The sequence below is a fragment of the Bombina bombina genome, chromosome 1, assembly GCF_027579735.1.
Source record: "Bombina bombina isolate aBomBom1 chromosome 1, aBomBom1.pri, whole genome shotgun sequence".
NCBI classification, from domain to species: Eukaryota; Metazoa; Chordata; class Amphibia; order Anura; family Bombinatoridae; genus Bombina; species Bombina bombina.
This window is the reverse complement of record NC_069499.1, coordinates 108,294,607-108,314,367: the sequence shown is the minus strand read 5'-3', so window position 1 is coordinate 108,314,367 and position 19,761 is coordinate 108,294,607. Positions and strand designations below refer to the sequence as shown.

The following is a 19,761-nucleotide window of genomic DNA, read 5'->3' as shown; positions in this document are numbered from 1 at the left end:
TATTCCACCGAGCTCAGCCATACCTATCTGTGATCTCTATAGGGACATTATGTCTCGGCAGGCATCCTGACACAGCCGTGATTATCTTTTGTTTGTTTACACACTGTATATATATATATATATATATATATATATATATATATATATTAAAATAATTTGAAAAAATATATATTTTTGGTTTCGGTTTTCGGCCAAGTGCATCATGGATTTTCGGGTTCGGTTTTGGTCCAGAATTTCCATTTCAGTGCATCACTAGTAAAAGCCAATTAGGGGAAGATATACAGCGACATTGAAAAGTCTGCAGTATTCCTTTTTCATTTCTGAGAATTAAAAAGCCACAAAACTAAATTACATGAAAGGGGGCAACATAAATAGTGAATTATATTGCACAACTAAATTACATATTAAAATCCAAGGTGTTTACTGTCCCTTTAAGTGTGTGTAATTAAAGAAATTCAGAGGAAGAGAGGTATAGCTTGGCTTAAAATGGTATTTTCATTTCTACAAATAATTTACAAAGGTATCCTAGGTTTAGGATGATAGGTGGAATAAAGTTTGGTTGCAAAGAATGTCCAGTGGGATTTCTAGAATATTGAAATCAAATAACTGTAGAATATTGTCAACAGAACTCATAAATATTAAATTCATGGCTCTATTTTTTTGCCAATGGGTAAATTCTCCGTTTTCAAATATGGCTTATTAAAATTGGTGAGCCCAAATGATTAACTCCTTAACTGCAAGCAGAATGTTCCATGCAAGCTATTATCTGCAAAGCCACCAAGGAATGAAACTGTTTAATGTAACAACCAATAAAAAAGCAACATTTATTATTAATCTTAAATCATTGAATAGGTTCCAATCAGTATTTGATCACTCAGAATAAATTCAATATTTTATCTTTTAGCTTACAAATAGATTTTATGAAGAGTAGGTCGCAGATAATTTTTGTCTTTTTAGCTATTTCCAGTAATTACAACCTGCATTTTCATCATTATGTGCTAATTAAGCTTTTTTGTTGTTTAACAAGTGTATCTCTCGGTGTGTTACAATTTTCTGCATCCACAGAACTCTTGCTAATTTTAAAATAAGCATTTTTACAGAATACATAAAAATATTACAATCATTTAAAAGAACTGTGTAGTCAAAAATCAAAATTGCATGCCCTGTCTGAATCAGGAAAGTTTAACAGCTTTCCAATTTACTTGTATCATCATTTTTGCTTAGTTCTATTGGTATCCTTTGTTGAAAGCTAAACCTAGGTAGGCTCATATGCCGATTTCTAAGCCCTTGAAGGCCACTTCTTATCTCAGTGCATTTAGACAGTTGTTCACAGTCAGAGAGCGCTAGTTCATTTGTATCATAACGATAACATTGTGCTCACTCCCGTGGAGTTATTTATGAGCCAGCAATGATTGGCTAAAATTCAAGTCTGTCAAAAGAACTGAAATAAGGAGGCAGTCTGCAGAGGCTTAGATCCAAGGTAATCACAGAGGTAAAAAGTGTATTAATATAACCGTGTTGGTTATGCAAAACTGGAGAATGGGTAATAAAGGGATTAGCTATCTTTTTAAACAATAAAAATTCTGGAGTAGACTGTCCCTGTAATGTATTAAATAAAAAGAATTATTAATTCATTATGAGTAGGAATGGGCAAATGTTTTTGACACATGTTTAAAAAACAAACAAAAATAAAATAGACCCATCCATGTATTCCTTACCTGGCAACTTGAGAGAAAAATATGATGCAAAACAGAATTTATGCTTACCTGATAAATTACTTTCTCCAACGGTGTGTCTGGTCCACGGCGTCATCCTTACTTGTGGGAATATCTCTTCCCCAACAGGAAATGGCAAAGAGTCCCAGCAAAAGCTGGCCACATAGTCCCTCCTAGGCTCCGCCCACCCCAGTCATTCGACCGACGGACAGGAGGAAAAAACAGGAGAAACTATAGGGTGCCGTGGTGACTGTAGTTAGAGAAAATAATTCATCAAACCTGATTAAAAAAACAGGGCGGGCCGTGGACCGGACACACCGTTGGAGAAAGTAATTTATCAGGTAAGCATAAATTCTGTTTTCTCCAACATTGGTGTGTCCGGTCCACGGCGTCATCCTTACTTGTGGGAACCAATACCAAAGCTTTAGGACACGGATGAAGGGAGGGAGCAAATCAGGTTACCTAAACAGAAGGCACCACGGCTTGCAAAACCTTTCTCCCAAAAATAGCCTCCGAAGAAGCAAAAGTATCAAATTTGTAAAATTTGGCAAAAGTGTGCAGTGAAGACCAAGTCGCTGCCTTACATATCTCATCAACAGAAGCCTCGTTCTTGAAGGCCCATGTGGAAGCCACAGCCCTAGTAGAGTGAGCTGTGATTCTTTCAGGAGGCTGCCGTCCGGCAGTCTCGTAAGCCAATCGGATGATGCTTTTAAGCCAAAAGGAAAGAGAGGTAGAAGTCGCTTTTTGACCTCTCCTTTTACCAGAATAGACGACAAACAGAGAAGACGTTTGTCTGAATTCTTTTGTAGCTTCTAAGTAGAACTTTAGAGCACGGACTACATCTAAATTGTGTAGCAAACGTTCCTTCTTTGAAACTGGATTCGGACACAAAGAAGGTACAACTATCTCCTGGTTAATATTTTTGTTGGAAACAACCTTTGGAAGAAAACCAGGCTTAGTACGCAAAACAACCTTATCTGAATGGAACACCAGATAGGGCGGAGAACACTGCAGAGCAGATAACTCAGAAACTCTTCTAGCAGAAGAAATAGCAACCAAAAACAAAACTTTCCAAGATAACAACTAAATATCTATGGAATGTAAAGGTTCAAACGGAACCCCTTGGAGAACTGAAAGAACTAGATTTAAACTCCAGGGAGGAGTCAAAAGGTCTGTAAACAGGCTTGATCCTAACCAGAGCCTGAACAAATGCTTGAACATCTGGCACAGCTGCCAGTCGTTTGTGTAACAAGACAGATAAAGCAGAAATCTGTCCCTATAGAGAACTCGCTGATAATCCTTTATCCAAACCTTCTTGTAGAAAGGAAAGGATCTTCCTATCTAGTTACCGGTTTTCTGGCTTGAACCAGAGTATCTATCACAGAATCTGAAAACCCACGCTTTGATAGAATCAAGCGTTCAATTTCCAAGCCGTCAGCTGGAGGGAGACCAGATTTGGATGTTCGAATGGACCCTGTACAAGAAGATCCTGTCTCAAATGTAGCTTCCATGGTGGAACCGATGACATATTCACCACGCAGGAGCTATCAAGATCACCGAGGCCCTCTCCTGTTTGATCCTGGCTACCAGCCTGGGAATGAGAGGAAACGGCGGAAACACATAGGCTAGGTTGAAGGTCCAAGGCGCTACCAGTGCATCCACTAGAGTCGCCTTGGGATCCCTGGATCTGGACCCGTAGCAAGGAACCTTGAAGTTCTGACGAGACGCCATCAGATCCATGTCTGGAATGCCCCATAATTGAGTTAATTGGGCAAAGATCTCCAGGTGAAGTTCCCACTCCCCCGGATGGAATGTCTGACGACTCAGATAATCCACCTCCCAGTTTTCCACTCCTGGGATGTGGATCGCAGATAGGTGGCAGGAGTGATCCTCCGCCCATTCTATTATTTTGGTCACTTCTCTCATCGCCAGGGAACTCCTTGTTCCCCCCTGATGATTGATATAAGCAACAGTCGTCATGTTGTCTGATTGGAATCTTATAAATCTGGCCTTTGCTAGTTGAGGCCAAGCCCTGAGAGCATTGAATATCGCTCTCAGTTCCAGAATGTTTATCGGGAGAAGAGACTCTTCCCGAGACCATAGTCCCTGAGCTTTCAGGGATTCCCAGACCGCGCCCCAGCCTGCTAGACTGGCGTCGGTCATGACGATGACCCACTCTGGTCTGTGGAAGCTCATTCCCTGGGACAGGTGGTCCAGGGTTAGCCACCAACGGAGTGAGTCTCTGGTCTTCTGATCTACTTGAATCACTGGAGACAAGTCTGTATAGTCCCCATTCCACTGTTTCAGCATGCACAGTTGTAATGGTCTTAGATGAATTCACGCAAAAGGAACTATGTCCATTGCTGCAACCATCAACCCTACCACTTCCATGCACTGAGCTACGGAAGGACGTGGAATAGAATGAAGAACTTGACAAGCGTTTAGAAGTTTTGACTTTCTGACTTCTGTCAGGAAAATCCTCATTTCTAAAGAATCTATTATTGTTCCCAAGAAAGGAACTCTTGTTGACGGAGACAGGGAACTTTTTTCTATGTTCACCTTCCATCCATGAGATCTGAGAAAGGCCAGAACGATGTCTGTGTGAGCCTTTGCCTTTGAGAGAGACGACGCTTGTATCAGAATGTCGTCCAAGTAAGGTACTACTGCAATGCCCCTTGGTCTTAGGACCGCTAGAAGGGACTGGAGCAGTGGCTAACCCGAATGGGAGGGCCACAAACTGGTAATGTTTGTCCAGAAAGGCGAACCTTAGGAACTGATGATGATCCTTGTGGATAGGAATATGTAGATACGCATCCTTTAGATCCACGGTAGTCATAAATTGACCTTCCTGGATTGTAGGTAGAATCGTTCGAATGGTTTCCATTTTGAACGATGGAACCCTGAGAAATTTGTTTAGGATCTTTAAATCCAGAATTGGTCTTAAAGTTCCCTCTTTTTGGGAATTACAAACAGATTTGAGTAAAATCCTATTCCCTGTTCCGCCGTTGGAACTGGGTGTATCACTCCCATTTTTAACAGGTCTTCTACACAATGTAAGAATGCCTGTCTCTTTATTTGGTTTGAGGATAAGTGAGACATGTGGAACCTTCCCCTTGGTGGTAGTTCCTTGAATTCCAGAAGATAACCCTGAGAGACTATTTCTAGTGCCCAGGGATCCTGAACATATCTTGCCCAAGCCTGAGCAAAGAGAGAGAGTCTGCCCCCTACTAGATCCGGTCCCGGATCGGGGGCTACTCCTTCATGCTGTTTTGTTAGCAGCAGCAGGCTTCTTGGCCTGCTTACCCTTGTTCCAGCCTTGCATCGGTTTCCAGGCTGGTTTGGTTTGTGAAGCATTACCCTCTTGTTTAGAGGATGCGGAATTAAAGGCCGGTCCATTCCTGAAATTGCGAAAGGAACGAAAATTAGACTTATTCTTGGCTTTGAAAGGCCTATCTTGTGGGAGGGCGTGGCCCTTTCCCCCAGTGATGTCTGAGATAATCTCTTTCAATTCTGGCCCAAAGAGAGTTTTACCCTTGAAGGGGATATTAAGCAATTTTGTCTTGGAAGATACATCCGCTGACCAAGACTTTAGCCAAAGCGCTCTGCGCGCCACAATTGCGAACCCTGAATTTTTCGCCGCTAATCTAGCTAATTGCAAAGCGGCATCTAAAATAAAAGAATTAGCCAACTTGAGTGCGTGAACTCTGTCCATCACGTCCTCATACGGAGTCTCTCTACTGAGCGACTTTTCTAGTTCCTCGAACCAGAACCACGCTGCTGTAGTGACAGGAACAATGCACGAAATGGGTTGCAGGAGGTAACCTTGCTGTACAAAAATCTTTTTAAGCAAACCCTCCAATTTTTTATCCATAGGATCTTTGAAAGCACAATTATCCTCGATAGGGATAGTAGTACGCTTGTTTAGAGTAGAAACTGCCCCCTCGACCTTAGGGACTGTCTGCCATAAGTCCTTTCTGGGGTCGACCATAGGAAATAATTTCTTAAATATAGGAGGGGGGACAAAAAGGTATGCCGGGCTTCTCCCACTCCTTATTCACTATGTCCGCCACCCGCTTGGGTATAGGAAAAGCGTCGGGGTGCACCGGAACCTCTAGGAACTTGTCCATCTTGCATAATTTTTCTGGAATGACCAGGTTGTCACAAACATCCAGAGTAGATAACACCTCCTTAAGCAGTGCGCGGCGATGCTCTAATTTAAATTTAAATGTCACAACATCAGGTTCAGCCTGTTGAGAAATTTTTCCTGAATCTGAAATTTCCCCATCTGACAAAACCTCCCTCATGGCCCCTTCAGATTGGTGTGAGGGTATGACAGAGCAATTATCATCAGCGCCCTCCTGCTCTTCAGTGTTTAAAACAGAGCAATCGCGCTTTCTCTGATATGCAGGCATTTTGGATAAAATATTTGCTATGGAGTTATACATTACTGCCGTCAATTGTTGCATAGTAATAAGCATTGGCGCGCTAGAAGTACTAGGGGCCTCCTGCGTGGGCAAAACTGGCATAGACACAGAAGGAGATGATGTAGAACTATGTCTACTCCCTTCATCTGATGAATCATCTTGGGGAACTTTACTATCTGTGGCAGTACTGTCCTTACTTTGTTTGGACGCTATGGCACAATTATCACACAATTTTGAAGGGGGAGACACATTGACTTTCATACATATAGAACATAGCTTATCTGAAGGTACAGACATGTTAAACAGGCTTAAACTTGTCAATAAAGCACAAAAACCGTTTTAAAACAAAAACGTTACTGTCTCTTTAAATTTTAAACAGTGCACACTTTATTACTGAATATGTGAAAAAGTATGAAGGAATTGTTTACCAAATTTTCACCACAGTGTCTTAAAGCATTCAAAGTATTGCACACCAAATTTCAGAGCTTTAACCCCTCTACAGGGGTTACAGTTTTAACCCCTCTACAGTCCCAGCTACAGCCTTTGCTGCGACTTTACCAAACCCAGGGGGGAATACGATACCAAATGAAGCCTTCTAGGAACCTTTCCAACTACTTTCAGATCCACACACATGCATCTGCATGTCTTGCTCTCAAAAGTAACTGCGAAGTAATGGCGCGAAAATGAGGCTCAGCCTACAACTGGGAAGGCCCTTCCTGACTGGAAAGGTGTCTAACACAGTGCCTGACGTTAAAAAACGTTCCCCAAGCTTATAAGTGTGAATTTCAAACATAAACATGTATAAAATGTTTAAATAAAGCAATCGATTTTGCCCATAAAAGTGTCTACCAGTTTTATAGCCCATATTAAGCCCTTTATTCTGTTTGAGACTAAGAAAATGGCTTACCGGTCCCCATGAGGGGAAAATGACAGCCTTCCAGCATTACACAGTCTTGTTAGAAATATGGCTAGTCATACCTTAAACAGAAAAGTCTGCTAACTGTTTCCCCCAACTGAAGTTACTTCATCTCAACAGTCCTATGTGGAAACAGCAAACGATTTTAGTTACTGCTGCTAAAATCATCTTCCTCTCACAAACAGAACTCTTCATCTTTTTCTGTTTCAGAGTAAATAGTACATACCAGCACTATTTTAAAATAACAAACTCTTGATAGTAGAATAAAAAACTACAACTAAACACCACATACTCTTAACCATCTCCGTGGAGATGTTGCCTGTGCAACGGCAAAGAGAATGACTGGGGTGGGCGGAGCCTAGGAGGGACTATATGGCCAGCTTTTGCTGGGACTCTGCCATTTCCTGTTGGGGAAGAGATATTCCCACAAGTAAGGATGACGCGTGGACCGGACACACCAATGTTGGAGAAATATAAGTTATAATTGTTAGGGGTGGTGGGTTTCAGGGGACGCAGATTACCCAGTGCCTACAGCAGCACAAAAGCTAAATACGCAATTAGTAGGGTTGCACCGATACCGATACTAGTATCGGTACCGATACCAAGTATTTGCATGAGTACTTGTACCTTATCCCGCTGGCCTGTGTTTTTAAACAAGAAAGTGTCTACCCACAATGCATGCGTGATCTAGTATTTTTGTTTTAATATAAAACTCCTGATTAATATAGGCCTATACTGAGGCAGTTATGTATAGTTTAGAGCAGTGTTTCTTAACCACGGTCCTCAAGTACCCTCAACAGGCCAGGATTTTATTATAGCTGAACCAGTGCACAGGTGAAGTAATCAGCTGATCAGTAACCATGGTTACTAATCTGCTCTCACCCATCAGCTGATTATTTCACCTGTGCACTGGATCAGCTATAATGAAAACCTGGCCTGTTGGGGGTACGCGAGTCCTGTGGTTGAGAAACAATGGTTTAGAGGACAGCTGGGAGACATGCAATGATAAAACTGAAAATAGAAAATGCTCTATTGTGACCATTTTATTATAATACTGGTCCTTGCAAATTAAACACACAGTTAAAGTAAGATTTAGAACAGCAACTATTAGGGGCTAGCTAAACGCATCTAGTGTCCAATTACATGAAGCATATGTGAGTAGTGACCAATCATCAGCTAGCTCCCAATAGCGCAGTGCTGCTCCTGAGCCTACCTAGGTTTGCTTTTCAACAAAGGATAGCAAGAATACAAAGAACATTTAACAACAGAAGTACATTGAAAAGTCTCTTAAAATTACATGCTCTATCTGAACCATGAAAATTGAATTTTGACTTTCATACCCATACACATAAAAAGCTATTACTTCAAAAGAAAGGTTTGCTGAATTACATCACTTAAAGGGACAAGGAATCCAACAGTTTTCTTTCATGATTTAGATATAACATATTTTCAAACAACTTTCCTATTTACTTATATTATCAAATTTCATTCTCTTGTTATCCTTTGCTAAAGGAACAGCACTGCACTACTGGCCACTAGCTGAACACATCTAGTTAGCCAATTACAACAGACAAATGTGTGCAGGCACCAATCAGCAGCTAGTACCCACTAGTGTAGGATATGTGTGTATTCTTTTTTCAACAAGGGATACCAAGAGAACGAAGCACATTTGAAAATAGAAGTGAATTTAAAAGTGTCTTAACATTACATGCTCTGTCTGAATCATGCAATTTTAATTTTGACTTCTATCCCTTTAACATTACATTTAAAGGGACATTCTAATATAAAACCTACATGTTTTATAAATTCAGTAGAATAATTTTCCACTAGTGTCCCTATGTAACTGTATTTATCTCTCTCCATATATCAAGCAATGCAGCTTAGTTTGCCACAGTGAGCCAAATCAGGAGTGGCAGTCACATGCCCACTAATCAGAGGCTGTACCCATTGCTGGTGCTGTGAGGCTTGGTGCAAAAAAGCCGGACTTGCCTATATGTAAAACCCCTTTTCAGGGCTTAAGTACATAGTTTTTTGGGCTTGCTAAGTAATGTTAATTAGAATGTTGGTGAAGAAATTGTTTTTACAACACGGTGTGAATATCACAAGTGTAATTTGCGGATGTAAAATATATTTAGATTTCTTTTTACGCAAATTCCTGTTGAAATTATTTTCCGTGTATAAATAAGGTTTTCACTAACACAGCATCTGGTGTGAGAAAGTACACTAGATTTTTAACAGATTTAACAGCACCATTTACATTTTCCTTTCTGGAAAAAAGAAAAGAAAACTTGGCTGTAATATTTATTTAAAGCATCAGTACTGATTGGATTACAAAATTAAATTATTTTGCGCAACTGTGGAAAGGAGGTGCTGATGAATCTGCCTATTTCTCATGCAAAAACAGTTCTCTGATACCTTATGTGCGTTTTTTAATTTCAATTTATTTTATATTGTAGCACACAAATTATTGTTATAAAAATTGATATGAAGCTGTGATCAGAAGGCGCTACACCACTCATTCAACCAATTAATCTAATAGGTTTTTCCTAAATGAATCACGAAGTGTTAACAGCAAAACATTTTGCCATTAATTAGGAACTGCACAGCGATTGCTTGATAAATGCAAAAGTTCTTATATATCTGTCCTTAATTGGCCATAGGAAAGGAGATAATATATATAAAGAGCGTTTCAAGGGATGTGACCTAGGACTGCAAAAACTATAGCAATTTTTATTTTGTACGTAGATCTTTTGCAATGAAGTAAATACATTTTTGATGCATATATATAAAACATAGGTTTTGTGTCCTTTTAAAGTATTTTAGGGACTTATTCCAGCAATATAAAGTGTTATATTGATAGGTTTTTTTTTCTTAAACTGACATACAAGTGCAGAAAGAAAATGGTCTAAAGTGTTTTACCTGTGCAAAATGGGTTAAACCCATTTTTTTTTCTTACACTATTCAGATAGAGCATGTGATTTTAAACAACTTTTCAATTTACTTACTTGTGTTATATAATTTGTTTTGTTCCATTGGTATCCTTTTTTGAAAAGCATACCTAAGTAGACCCAGAGGCTGTTGATTGGTCGCTACACATACAGTATATGCCACTTGTCATAGGTTTACTGATGCGTTCAGCTAACTCCCAGTAATGCATTGCTACTTCAACAAATGATATCAAGAAAATGAAGCACCGAAGTTGTTTCAAATTGTATTAACTACCTGAATCATGAAAAAAAATTCATTGTTGCAGATCATAAGCCTACCTAGATATGGTTTTCAGCAAATGATACAAAGAGAACTAAATAAATTGGAAAGCTCTTAAAATAAATCACTATTTAAATTACGCACAATTAATTTTGACTTTAAGGTCCCTTAAAAATAAACCTGAGCCTTCTGTATATAAACCTGAGGTTTTGCACTGTTTTACTGTACCTACAAATATCTGAAAATTGCAATCACGAATATAATTTATGCATAAAAAAAATCATTCATAATTTGAAAACTGCATATTCTATAACAATTTACTGATTAACCAAGAGCTCAGAAAATGCTTACGATTTCACCCAAATGTAAAAATATTCTATATTCTTATTACAGATTGATTACACCTGATCTAAAATATCCTAAAAAATTAAGAAATGTAAAAATTAACTGAATCATTTACATTAATTATTTATTGAGAGAATGCTTTGTACCCTTCAGCTTAAAATAATTATTATTGTTTGCTCTGTTCCTTTAGAGAGGAGTCTGCATATAAATATGTATCTGAAAGGGTTGCAGCAATATTTCAGCCAAGGGGTTAATTTAATTATTGATTTGATTTATTTTGATAAAGCACTTGAACTTTGTTCTGCATTAAAGGGTTGAGGATAATAAAAATTCATTAAAGGACCAGTCAGCATTGTAGATTTGCATTATTAACAAATGCATGATAAGAAGACAATGCAATAGCACTTAGTCTGAACTTCAAATGAGTAGTAGTAGATTTTTGTTAAATAAATTGCAAAGTTATGTCTATTTTCACTCCCCCTGGGCCATGTGACAGCCATCAGCCAATCACAAATGCATACACATACCATGTGACAGCCATCAGCCATTCACAAATGCATACACGTTTATTCTGTGAATTCTTGCACATGCTCAGTAGGAGCTGGTGACTCAAAAAGTTTAAATATAAAAAAACTGTGCACATTTTGTTAATGGAAGTAAATGGGAAAGTTGTTTAAAATTAGATGCTCTATCTGAATCATGAAGTTTAATTTTGACTTGAGTATTCAGCATTGCACTAGCAGCTCTTGTGAGTTGCTGGTGCAACACCGCACCCTGCAGATTCGCAGCCTATCAGCCACCAGCAGGGAGGTGTCAATCAGTTTTCAGCGATGTGTGTCCGCCTGCTCAGAGCAGGCGGACAGGTTATGGAGCAGCGGTCTTTAGACCGCTGCTTCATAACTGCTGTTCCTGGCGAGCCTGCAGGCTTGCCAGAAACACGGGCCCTCAAGCTTCATTCGGAGCTTGATAAATGGGCCCCTATGTCTTTAACTCTTTGAGTGCTAATGACGGCTCTGAGCCGTCACAGAGTTTCTCACTCTGGTGCTAATGACGGCTCAGAGCCGTCATGAGCACTCTCCCACCTTGAGGGAGATCTGGGGGCTCCTAACCGCTCCTACCCCGGCGATTATGCCTGTAGAGTGACAGGCATCGCTGGGGATTCACGTGATGCGCGGTGACGTCACGCGCAATTACGTGATGACGTCACTGCGCAACTTTATTTATACTTAACAATGTTAAGTATAGGAGGATGGGTCATGCTGCTTAGAAGCCTATATATAAGGCATCTAAGCAGCTACAGACCCCCAAGACCCCACTGTTGGAAAGAGAATTGCCTAACCTTTCCAACAGTGTAAGTCTTGGGGGTCTGTAAAAAAAAATTAAAAAGTAAAAAAAAATAAAAAATAAAAAAAAAAACCTTAGAAAATATTAGCACCCAGGTAGGAAAGTGCTTAGCACTCAGAGGGTTAAGTTGTGCAATGCAATACTTATAACTTTGCAATGCATTTAAAAAATATATATATATTCATAAACAGTGTAAATATGAGTGTAGCTGTACTGTTAAATGTATTTTGATGTGTTTAGTACAATTTTCTTTTTTACATACTACCCTTTGAGTGAGATCTTAAGTCGCACTAACCCGACCTGTGTTAAACTAGAGTGCGCTCAAGTGAACGTGTTTACTTTCAACTCGTAATATGCCTGCTATTTCCGTTACGTGCAAAAAGCAGAGACAAACCCAATATCACTTGAGACCTACAGTTAGCGCGCCACACTTGAAATCTAGCGTAATATGCGTGTTATTTCCATTACGTGCAAAAAGCAGAGAAAAACCCAATATCACTTGAGACCTACAGTTAGCGCGCCACACTTGAAATCTAGCGTAATATGCGTGTTATTTCCATTATGTGCAAAAAGCAGAGAAAAACCCAATATCACTTGAGACCTACAGTTAGCGCGCCACACTTGAAATCTAGCCCTTAATGAGTAAACAACACAGCTATAATTTAAACCAATCTCAAGCTAAAATAAGTAACTGGTTCTATGTTGCAGAAATGATCACAATCAATTTGTGTAAAATTATGCAGTTTATTTATGCTTTGGAGAGCTTAAGTAACATTTATAAATGACAGAAAATGGAACAATATTGAAAGTATTACACTGTCCCCATCTGGCTACTGCATCATTTTAAAAGGATTTGAATTTTACCTTTTATTTTTAAAGGGATAGGAATGCCAAAATTAAACTTGCATGATTCAGATAGAGCATTTCATTTTAAGACACTTCGTTCTCTTAGTATCCCTTTTTGAAAAAGAATATGCACATATACAACACTAGTGGGAGCTAGCTGTCGATTGGTGCCTGCACAGATTTGTCTCTTGTGATTGGCTAACTAGATGTGTTCAGCTAGCTTCTAGTAGTGCAATGCTTTTCCTTCAGCAAAGGATAATAAGATAATGAAGCAGATTTGATCATAGAAGTAAATTGGAAAGTTGTTTAAAAAGTTAAAGAGACTGGGTTTTTCCAGTCTCTTTAACTTTATTTACTTCCTGTCACACACAGTTTTTCCTTTGAAGTGTTGCTAGGAGACATCTAATCTAGCTGCAGTCAGTCTATTGCCCGTGTTGTATAGAGCAGTGTTTTTCAATCAGTGTGCCATGAGAGACCCTCAGGTGTGCCATGGCAGACTGACAACAGTGTGACATATTTTTTAAATTTTGCTTGTTTTTTTTACTCTGGGCATGTATGTATGCTTGTGTGTAAATATATATATATATACACACACACACACACACACACAGTGCTCCACAGATAACACTTTTCCCAGTGCGGGGGTGTCCCTATATATATATATGCTGTATTAGGCTACAATGTGTGATTTTATAAAAATTTTAGATGGTGGTGTGCCGCCGAATTTTTTAAAGGGACAGTATACACTTATTTTCATATAACTGCATGTAATAGACACTACTATAAAGAATAAGATGCACAGATACTGAAATAAAAATCCAGTATAAAACGGTTTAAAAACTTACTTAGAAGCTGTCAGTTTGGCTCTGTTGAAAAGGTAGCTGGAAAGCCCACTGCAAGTGGCAAATAAGACACTCCCTCCCTCCCCCTTCTTTTGCATATGAAAAGACCCTTTACACAAACAGCAGCAAGCTGGAGAAGGTAGCTGACAGTATTCACATAAAACTTTGGGGCTTGGTTAGGAGTCTGAAAATCAGAGCAATGTTATTTAAAAATAAGCAAAACTATACATTTATTTTAAAAAAAAACTTTATGTGCTATATAAATAGATAATCTACAAAACATTTATGCAAAGAAAAAATGAGTGTATAATGTCCCTTTAATGTAAAAAAGTGTGCCACGGCAAAAAAATGTTTGAAAATCACTGGAATAAAGGACTTTTGTTGCAATACTCATGTGACAATAGAACCTAAGCTATGTAATAATATCTAGCTGTATGCTGGGACTACACTGAGAATTTCTAAGTGCTCATTTAGCAAGAAAATAATTAAGTTGTTTTTGGGTTTTTTTTTAACACAATATTTTTCTTTGTATGTGTACTTTGATATAACATATTTTTCTACTAAAGGAGCAATGTTTTATATCTCTTTAAAGTTGTTGTTTTTACAGGGGGAGGAGTTTGGCGGCCATATCTGACGTTGTTAACTAAATGTTCATTCAAGATTAGCCACCTAACGTTAGTGTTATTGAAGATAGGATGCGGTGCAGGCTCTTTTTTTTTGCTTGATCTAAGGTATGGGATAATGTTTTAATCTGTGTTGACTGTCCCTTTAATGAAAAAGTCTGGATTTTGGAATTCTGAATTTGGGAATTTGTACCAGTAATATATTATTAATAGGACACCCAGCTTAAAATGTAAGTCCTAATAAAATGTTTAATTATGCATAGTAAAAAAATACTTCTATTATTTATTTCACTTGCTCTTCTTATAATTTAAAAACACCGAAAACTATTTTATTCAAGACATCCAGAGAGGTTAGAATGCAGTTTGTTAACTTCACCAATTACTTTTCAACATGCTACACAAAGATTGATTAATCAGTGCAGGAGCTCTTTTAGATTTGACACTAATTGGTCACGGCAAATAAGAAAAGTACATGTACGTAATGCAAATTTTGCTAAAAATAATTGTTTAGAGTGTAGATCACAATGTGTATGTATACTTAGAAAGGACATGAAACCCAAAATGTTACTTTCATGATTCAGATAGAGCTTTTAAAATTAAACAACTTTCCAATTTACTTCTATCAATTTGCTTCATTCTCTTGGTATCCTTTATTGAAGGAGCAGCAATGCACTACTGGGAGCTAGCTGCACACATCAGTAAGCCAATGATAAGAGGCTTGTATATGCAGCCACCAATCAGCAGCTAGCTCCCAGTTCATATGGCCTACCTAGGTATGCTCCATCTGAATCATGACATTTTGGGGGGGTTTAATGTTCCTTTAAATTTAATTTACTATTACTTTGTAGTAATTATTGGTCTAATTCACCCCTATAATGGGTTCTGTAGCACAAACATACCTTACTGAGGCAGACATGCTTCCAATAGGATTAATTGGCAAAGGTCTAACCCCTGGAAAAATTCCTCTGCTCAGCACACGAGCTCCATTTTGTATCACTCCAGGGGAAACTGAAAAAAAAGAAGAAAGGAAAAAAACAAAACAAGTTAGCAACATCCATCAAGCTGGTAAGCAGGGCGATTTAACTAGTACATATTATCAGTCACTTCATAATAAAAAGTAAATAACAGCCGCCAATATCGCAGACAAAAACGCAACTGAGATAAGTCTGCTATGATTGCAATAACAGAACATTCCACTGGTGCCGTATAAAGTCTGTAAACAGAAACCTTGTATTCAGGGTTACAGCAAAACACGTCTATATCTTCAGAAACACAGGACAAAGTTTAGCCAGATAAGAGGTCTAGTTTAGAGAACATGTGATATGTTTTTTTAATTCTTCTTTGCAGACAAAAATATGGATGTTTCCTTATCTGGGTTACTTAACCATTCGGCTTCCAGAGAATTCTAAAAACTGGAAACCCCCCAATTGTCAGACATAAATTACAGGAAAAGGGAGGAAAATAAGCAGTTATACTATATTGCAAAGTTGTTGTTTTTTTAACTAATCACAATTAAATATTTTGCATCACAATCTCAAAGTGTTAAAGCTTCTTTCAAGTATACGGTATATATATATATTCATTCACATACACACACACACAAATACATATACACAGTCCACAAAAGACACTCTCCGTGTTCAGAAATAAACGTAATGTGTAATCAGTAAACGTTTTCGGGGTCTCCCCATCCTCAGACTTACATAAACATAAAAAGTTACCTCAAATATGAGGTAACTTTTTATGTTTATGTAAGTCTGAGAATGGGGGAGACCCCAAAAACATTAACTGATTAAACATGTTTATTTGTGTATACATACACACACACACACATATATATATACACACGCACATATACCCACGTGTTTGTGCATTCATTCGCCCAATAAAATGATAAAATGGCAACAAAGAAACAAATGTTCTTAACACTATATGGCAGTAGTGGTGTTTGCAACAATGTAAAACATTTTTGCAAACATTGTGTCATTGCCATAGAGTCCACATGCAAACTCCAGATCTCCTATGCACCTAGGTTTACACTTCAACAAAGTATACAAAAAGAACAAAGCAAATTTGCTAATTAAAGTAAATTGGAAAGTTGTGTAAAGTTGCATGCTTAATCTGAATCATGAAAGTTGAATTTTTACTTTACCATCACTTTAAATGGACATGGAACCTATTTTTTTCCCTTCATGATTAATTTCATACAATTTTAAATAACTTTATAATTTTTTTTCAGCAACCCTTTGTTGAAGGAGCAGCAATGCACTACTGGAAGCAAGCCAAACGCAATGGGTGTGCTGTGCAAACCTTCATCTTGTGAGTGGTACGTGCACAATATCAGGGCTCTCGTATTGCACGTGTACTGTCTGCACAATACTGTAAATAGCTGGTTTAGTAAAACCTACGTTATAGATTTTGTAGTGTGGCCTCTTTAGGAAACATCGGATAAAGTATGAGGTGTTATATGTCATTTAATGAAATTAAAACACTGTACATACATTTATGTGCTTGCTGTCATATTATACCCCTGATTTGTGCTCGTTCCTTAATATTATAATATTATATTATATAATATTCCTTAATATTATAATATTATATTATATAATATAAAAAAAAATAATATAATATATAATAAAAAAAAAATTAATAATATAAAAAAAATATAAATAATAATATAAAAAAAATATAAATAATAATATAAAAAAAATATAAATAATTATATAAAAATATATACACTTTAAATGTCCCTTTATGGTAATTTTATTTTTCTTGCTTTTAGGACACTAATATATTGTCTGCTTTTTGCAAACACAAGGGAATAAACATTCCTATACTGCAGCTGTATTGGCACCTGAGTGTAGTACACACACACATCCTATGCACTTAATTTAATCTCACGGCCAGTCTTTTAGATCATGTAGCTTAGAAGGTCAAACCTGAATATCACGTTGAAAACTGTAATTGACTAAGCCCCAGCGGTTAGGGTAAGATAAGTAGAAAACACACTGATTTATTTGCTTTTGTTATGTTTTCATTTATGAAACTTTGATGTTTCTCATATCCATAAAAGCGGAAATAGCCTTTTGCGCGGAGTACAGAGTTAACAAACGATGTTCTCCTACACACAGCCGCTGCACCGAGGATATGAGAGAGCAAATCTAACCCCAGCTGCTACCGCTCGCAACGGGATTACAGAACAAGCAAACTGATCCAGAGGATACATAATAAGCCATCAGCAACAGACAACCGAGGCGGGGGAGTACACATGAAATAATAAGGAAATGCAACACTTATATTTATTTGCTGGTATGCTACAGAATCTCCAATGTTCACTATATGCATTTAAACAAATGTCAGTCATCTGAAGTGTAGTTTAAAATGGGCGTGCCTGTATTCAGCCAATCAGATCCAATAATAACCTACCGTATTCTTCTGCTCCTGCTATGAAAAGCCAGTCTAATAATACAGATAGAACATACAATGTTAAACAATTTTCCAATTTACTTCTATAATCACATTTGCTTCATTCTCTTGTTATCCTTTGTTGAAGGAGTAACAATGCATTGTTGGAGATAGCTGAAGACAGACAGTAAGCCAATGACAAGAGGCATATATGTGAAGCCACCAATTAGAGGCTAGTTCCAAGTAGTGCAAGTAAATAAATACTGTGCTTCATGCCCTATAGTAGTATTATACTAGCATGACAGAATGTGGTTTAAAATTTATTTTTGGAAAAAAAGGTGATAATTGTAAAGCTCACTGTCATATCATTACCCAGACTCCTCTGTTTCAGTGGAAATTACTGGTTGTTGATGTTTTCTTTGATGAATATACAAATGGGCTCTACAATGATCTACTGTGTATCAATAATAACCAGTACATAAGTATTGGTGCAGATGCAACATAGTCTTTGATTTCATTCTTATTTCCCCATATTGAAAGAATTGGTATAAAAAAAGTCTACATATAACTGAACTAGGGAACTGTGCAGCCTGAGACCAGCTACACCTCTCACTATTACATATAACACTGAATGATACAGAGGGACCATAAGCTTACAAGGTCAGATCACTACTTACTATAAACACTGAATGATACAGTCAGAGGGACCATAAGCTTACAAGGTCAGATCACTACTTACTATAAACACTGAATGATACAGAGGGACCATAAGCTTACAAGGTCAGATCACTACTTACTATAAACACTGAATGATACAGTCAGAGGGACCATAAGCTTACAAGGTCAGATCACTACTTACTATAAACACTGAATGATACAGAGGGACCATAAGCTTACAAGGTCAGATCACTACTTACTATAAACACTGAATGATACAGTCAGAGGGACCATAAGCTTACAAGGTCAGATCACTACTTACTATAAACACTGAATGATACAGAGGGACCATAAGCTTACAAGGTCAGATCACTACTTACTATAAACACTGAATGATACAATCAGAGGGACCATAAGCTTACAAGGTCAGATCACTACTTACTATAAACACTGAATGATACAATCAGAGGGACCATAAGCTTACAAGGTCAGATCACTACTTACTATAAACACTGAATGATACAGAGGGACCATAAGCTTACAAGGTCAGATCACTACTTACTATAAACACTGAATGATACAATCAGAGGGACCATAAGCTTACAAGGTCAGATCACTACTTACTATAAACACTGAATGATACAGTCAGAGGGACCATAAGCTTACAAGGTCAGATCACTACTTACTATAAACACTGAATGATACAATCAGAGGGACCATAAGCTTACAAGGTCAGATCACTACTTACTATAAACACTGAATGATACAATCAGAGGGACCATAAGCTTACAAGGTCAGATCACTACTTACTATAAACACTGAATGATACAGAGGGACCATAAGCTTACAAGGTCAGATCACTACTTACTATAAACACTGAATGATACAGAGGGACCATAAGCTTACAAGGTCAGATCACTACTTACTATAAACACTGAATGATACAGTCAGATGGATCATAAGCTTACAAGGTCAGATCACTACTTACTATAAACACTGAATGATACAATCAGAGGGACCATAAGCTTACAAGGTCAGATCACTACTTACTATAAACACTGAATGATACAGTCAGAGGGACCATAAGCTTACAAGGTCAGATCACTACTTACTATAAACACTGAATGATACAGAGGGACCATAAGCTTACAAGGTCAGATCACTACTTACTATAAACACTGAATGATACAATCAGAGGGACCATAAGCTTACAAGGTCAGATCACTACTTACTATAAACACTAAATGATACAGTCAGAGGGACCATAAGCTTACAAGGTCAGATCACTACTTACTATAAACACTGAATGATACAGTCAGATGGACCATAAGCTTACAAGGTCAGATCACTACTTACTATAAACACTGAATGATACAATCAGAGGGACCATAAGCTTACAAGGTCAGATCATTACTTACTATAAATACTGAATGATAC

General features: G+C 37.8%; 1 protein-coding gene across 4 annotated transcripts in view; it reads right to left on the bottom strand.

Moving 5' to 3' along the window:
• FOXN3 (forkhead box N3) overlaps positions 1 to 19,761 on the bottom strand; it is a 204,585-nt gene that overhangs the window by 12,595 nt on the left and 172,229 nt on the right. For all 4 annotated transcript variants that reach the window (XM_053697571.1, XM_053697573.1, XM_053697575.1 and 1 more), the window contains one exon: positions 15,162 to 15,270. In XM_053697571.1, coding sequence (XP_053553546.1) covers positions 15,162 to 15,270 — 109 coding nt within the window. The remainder of the gene's footprint in view (positions 1 to 15,161; positions 15,271 to 19,761) is intronic.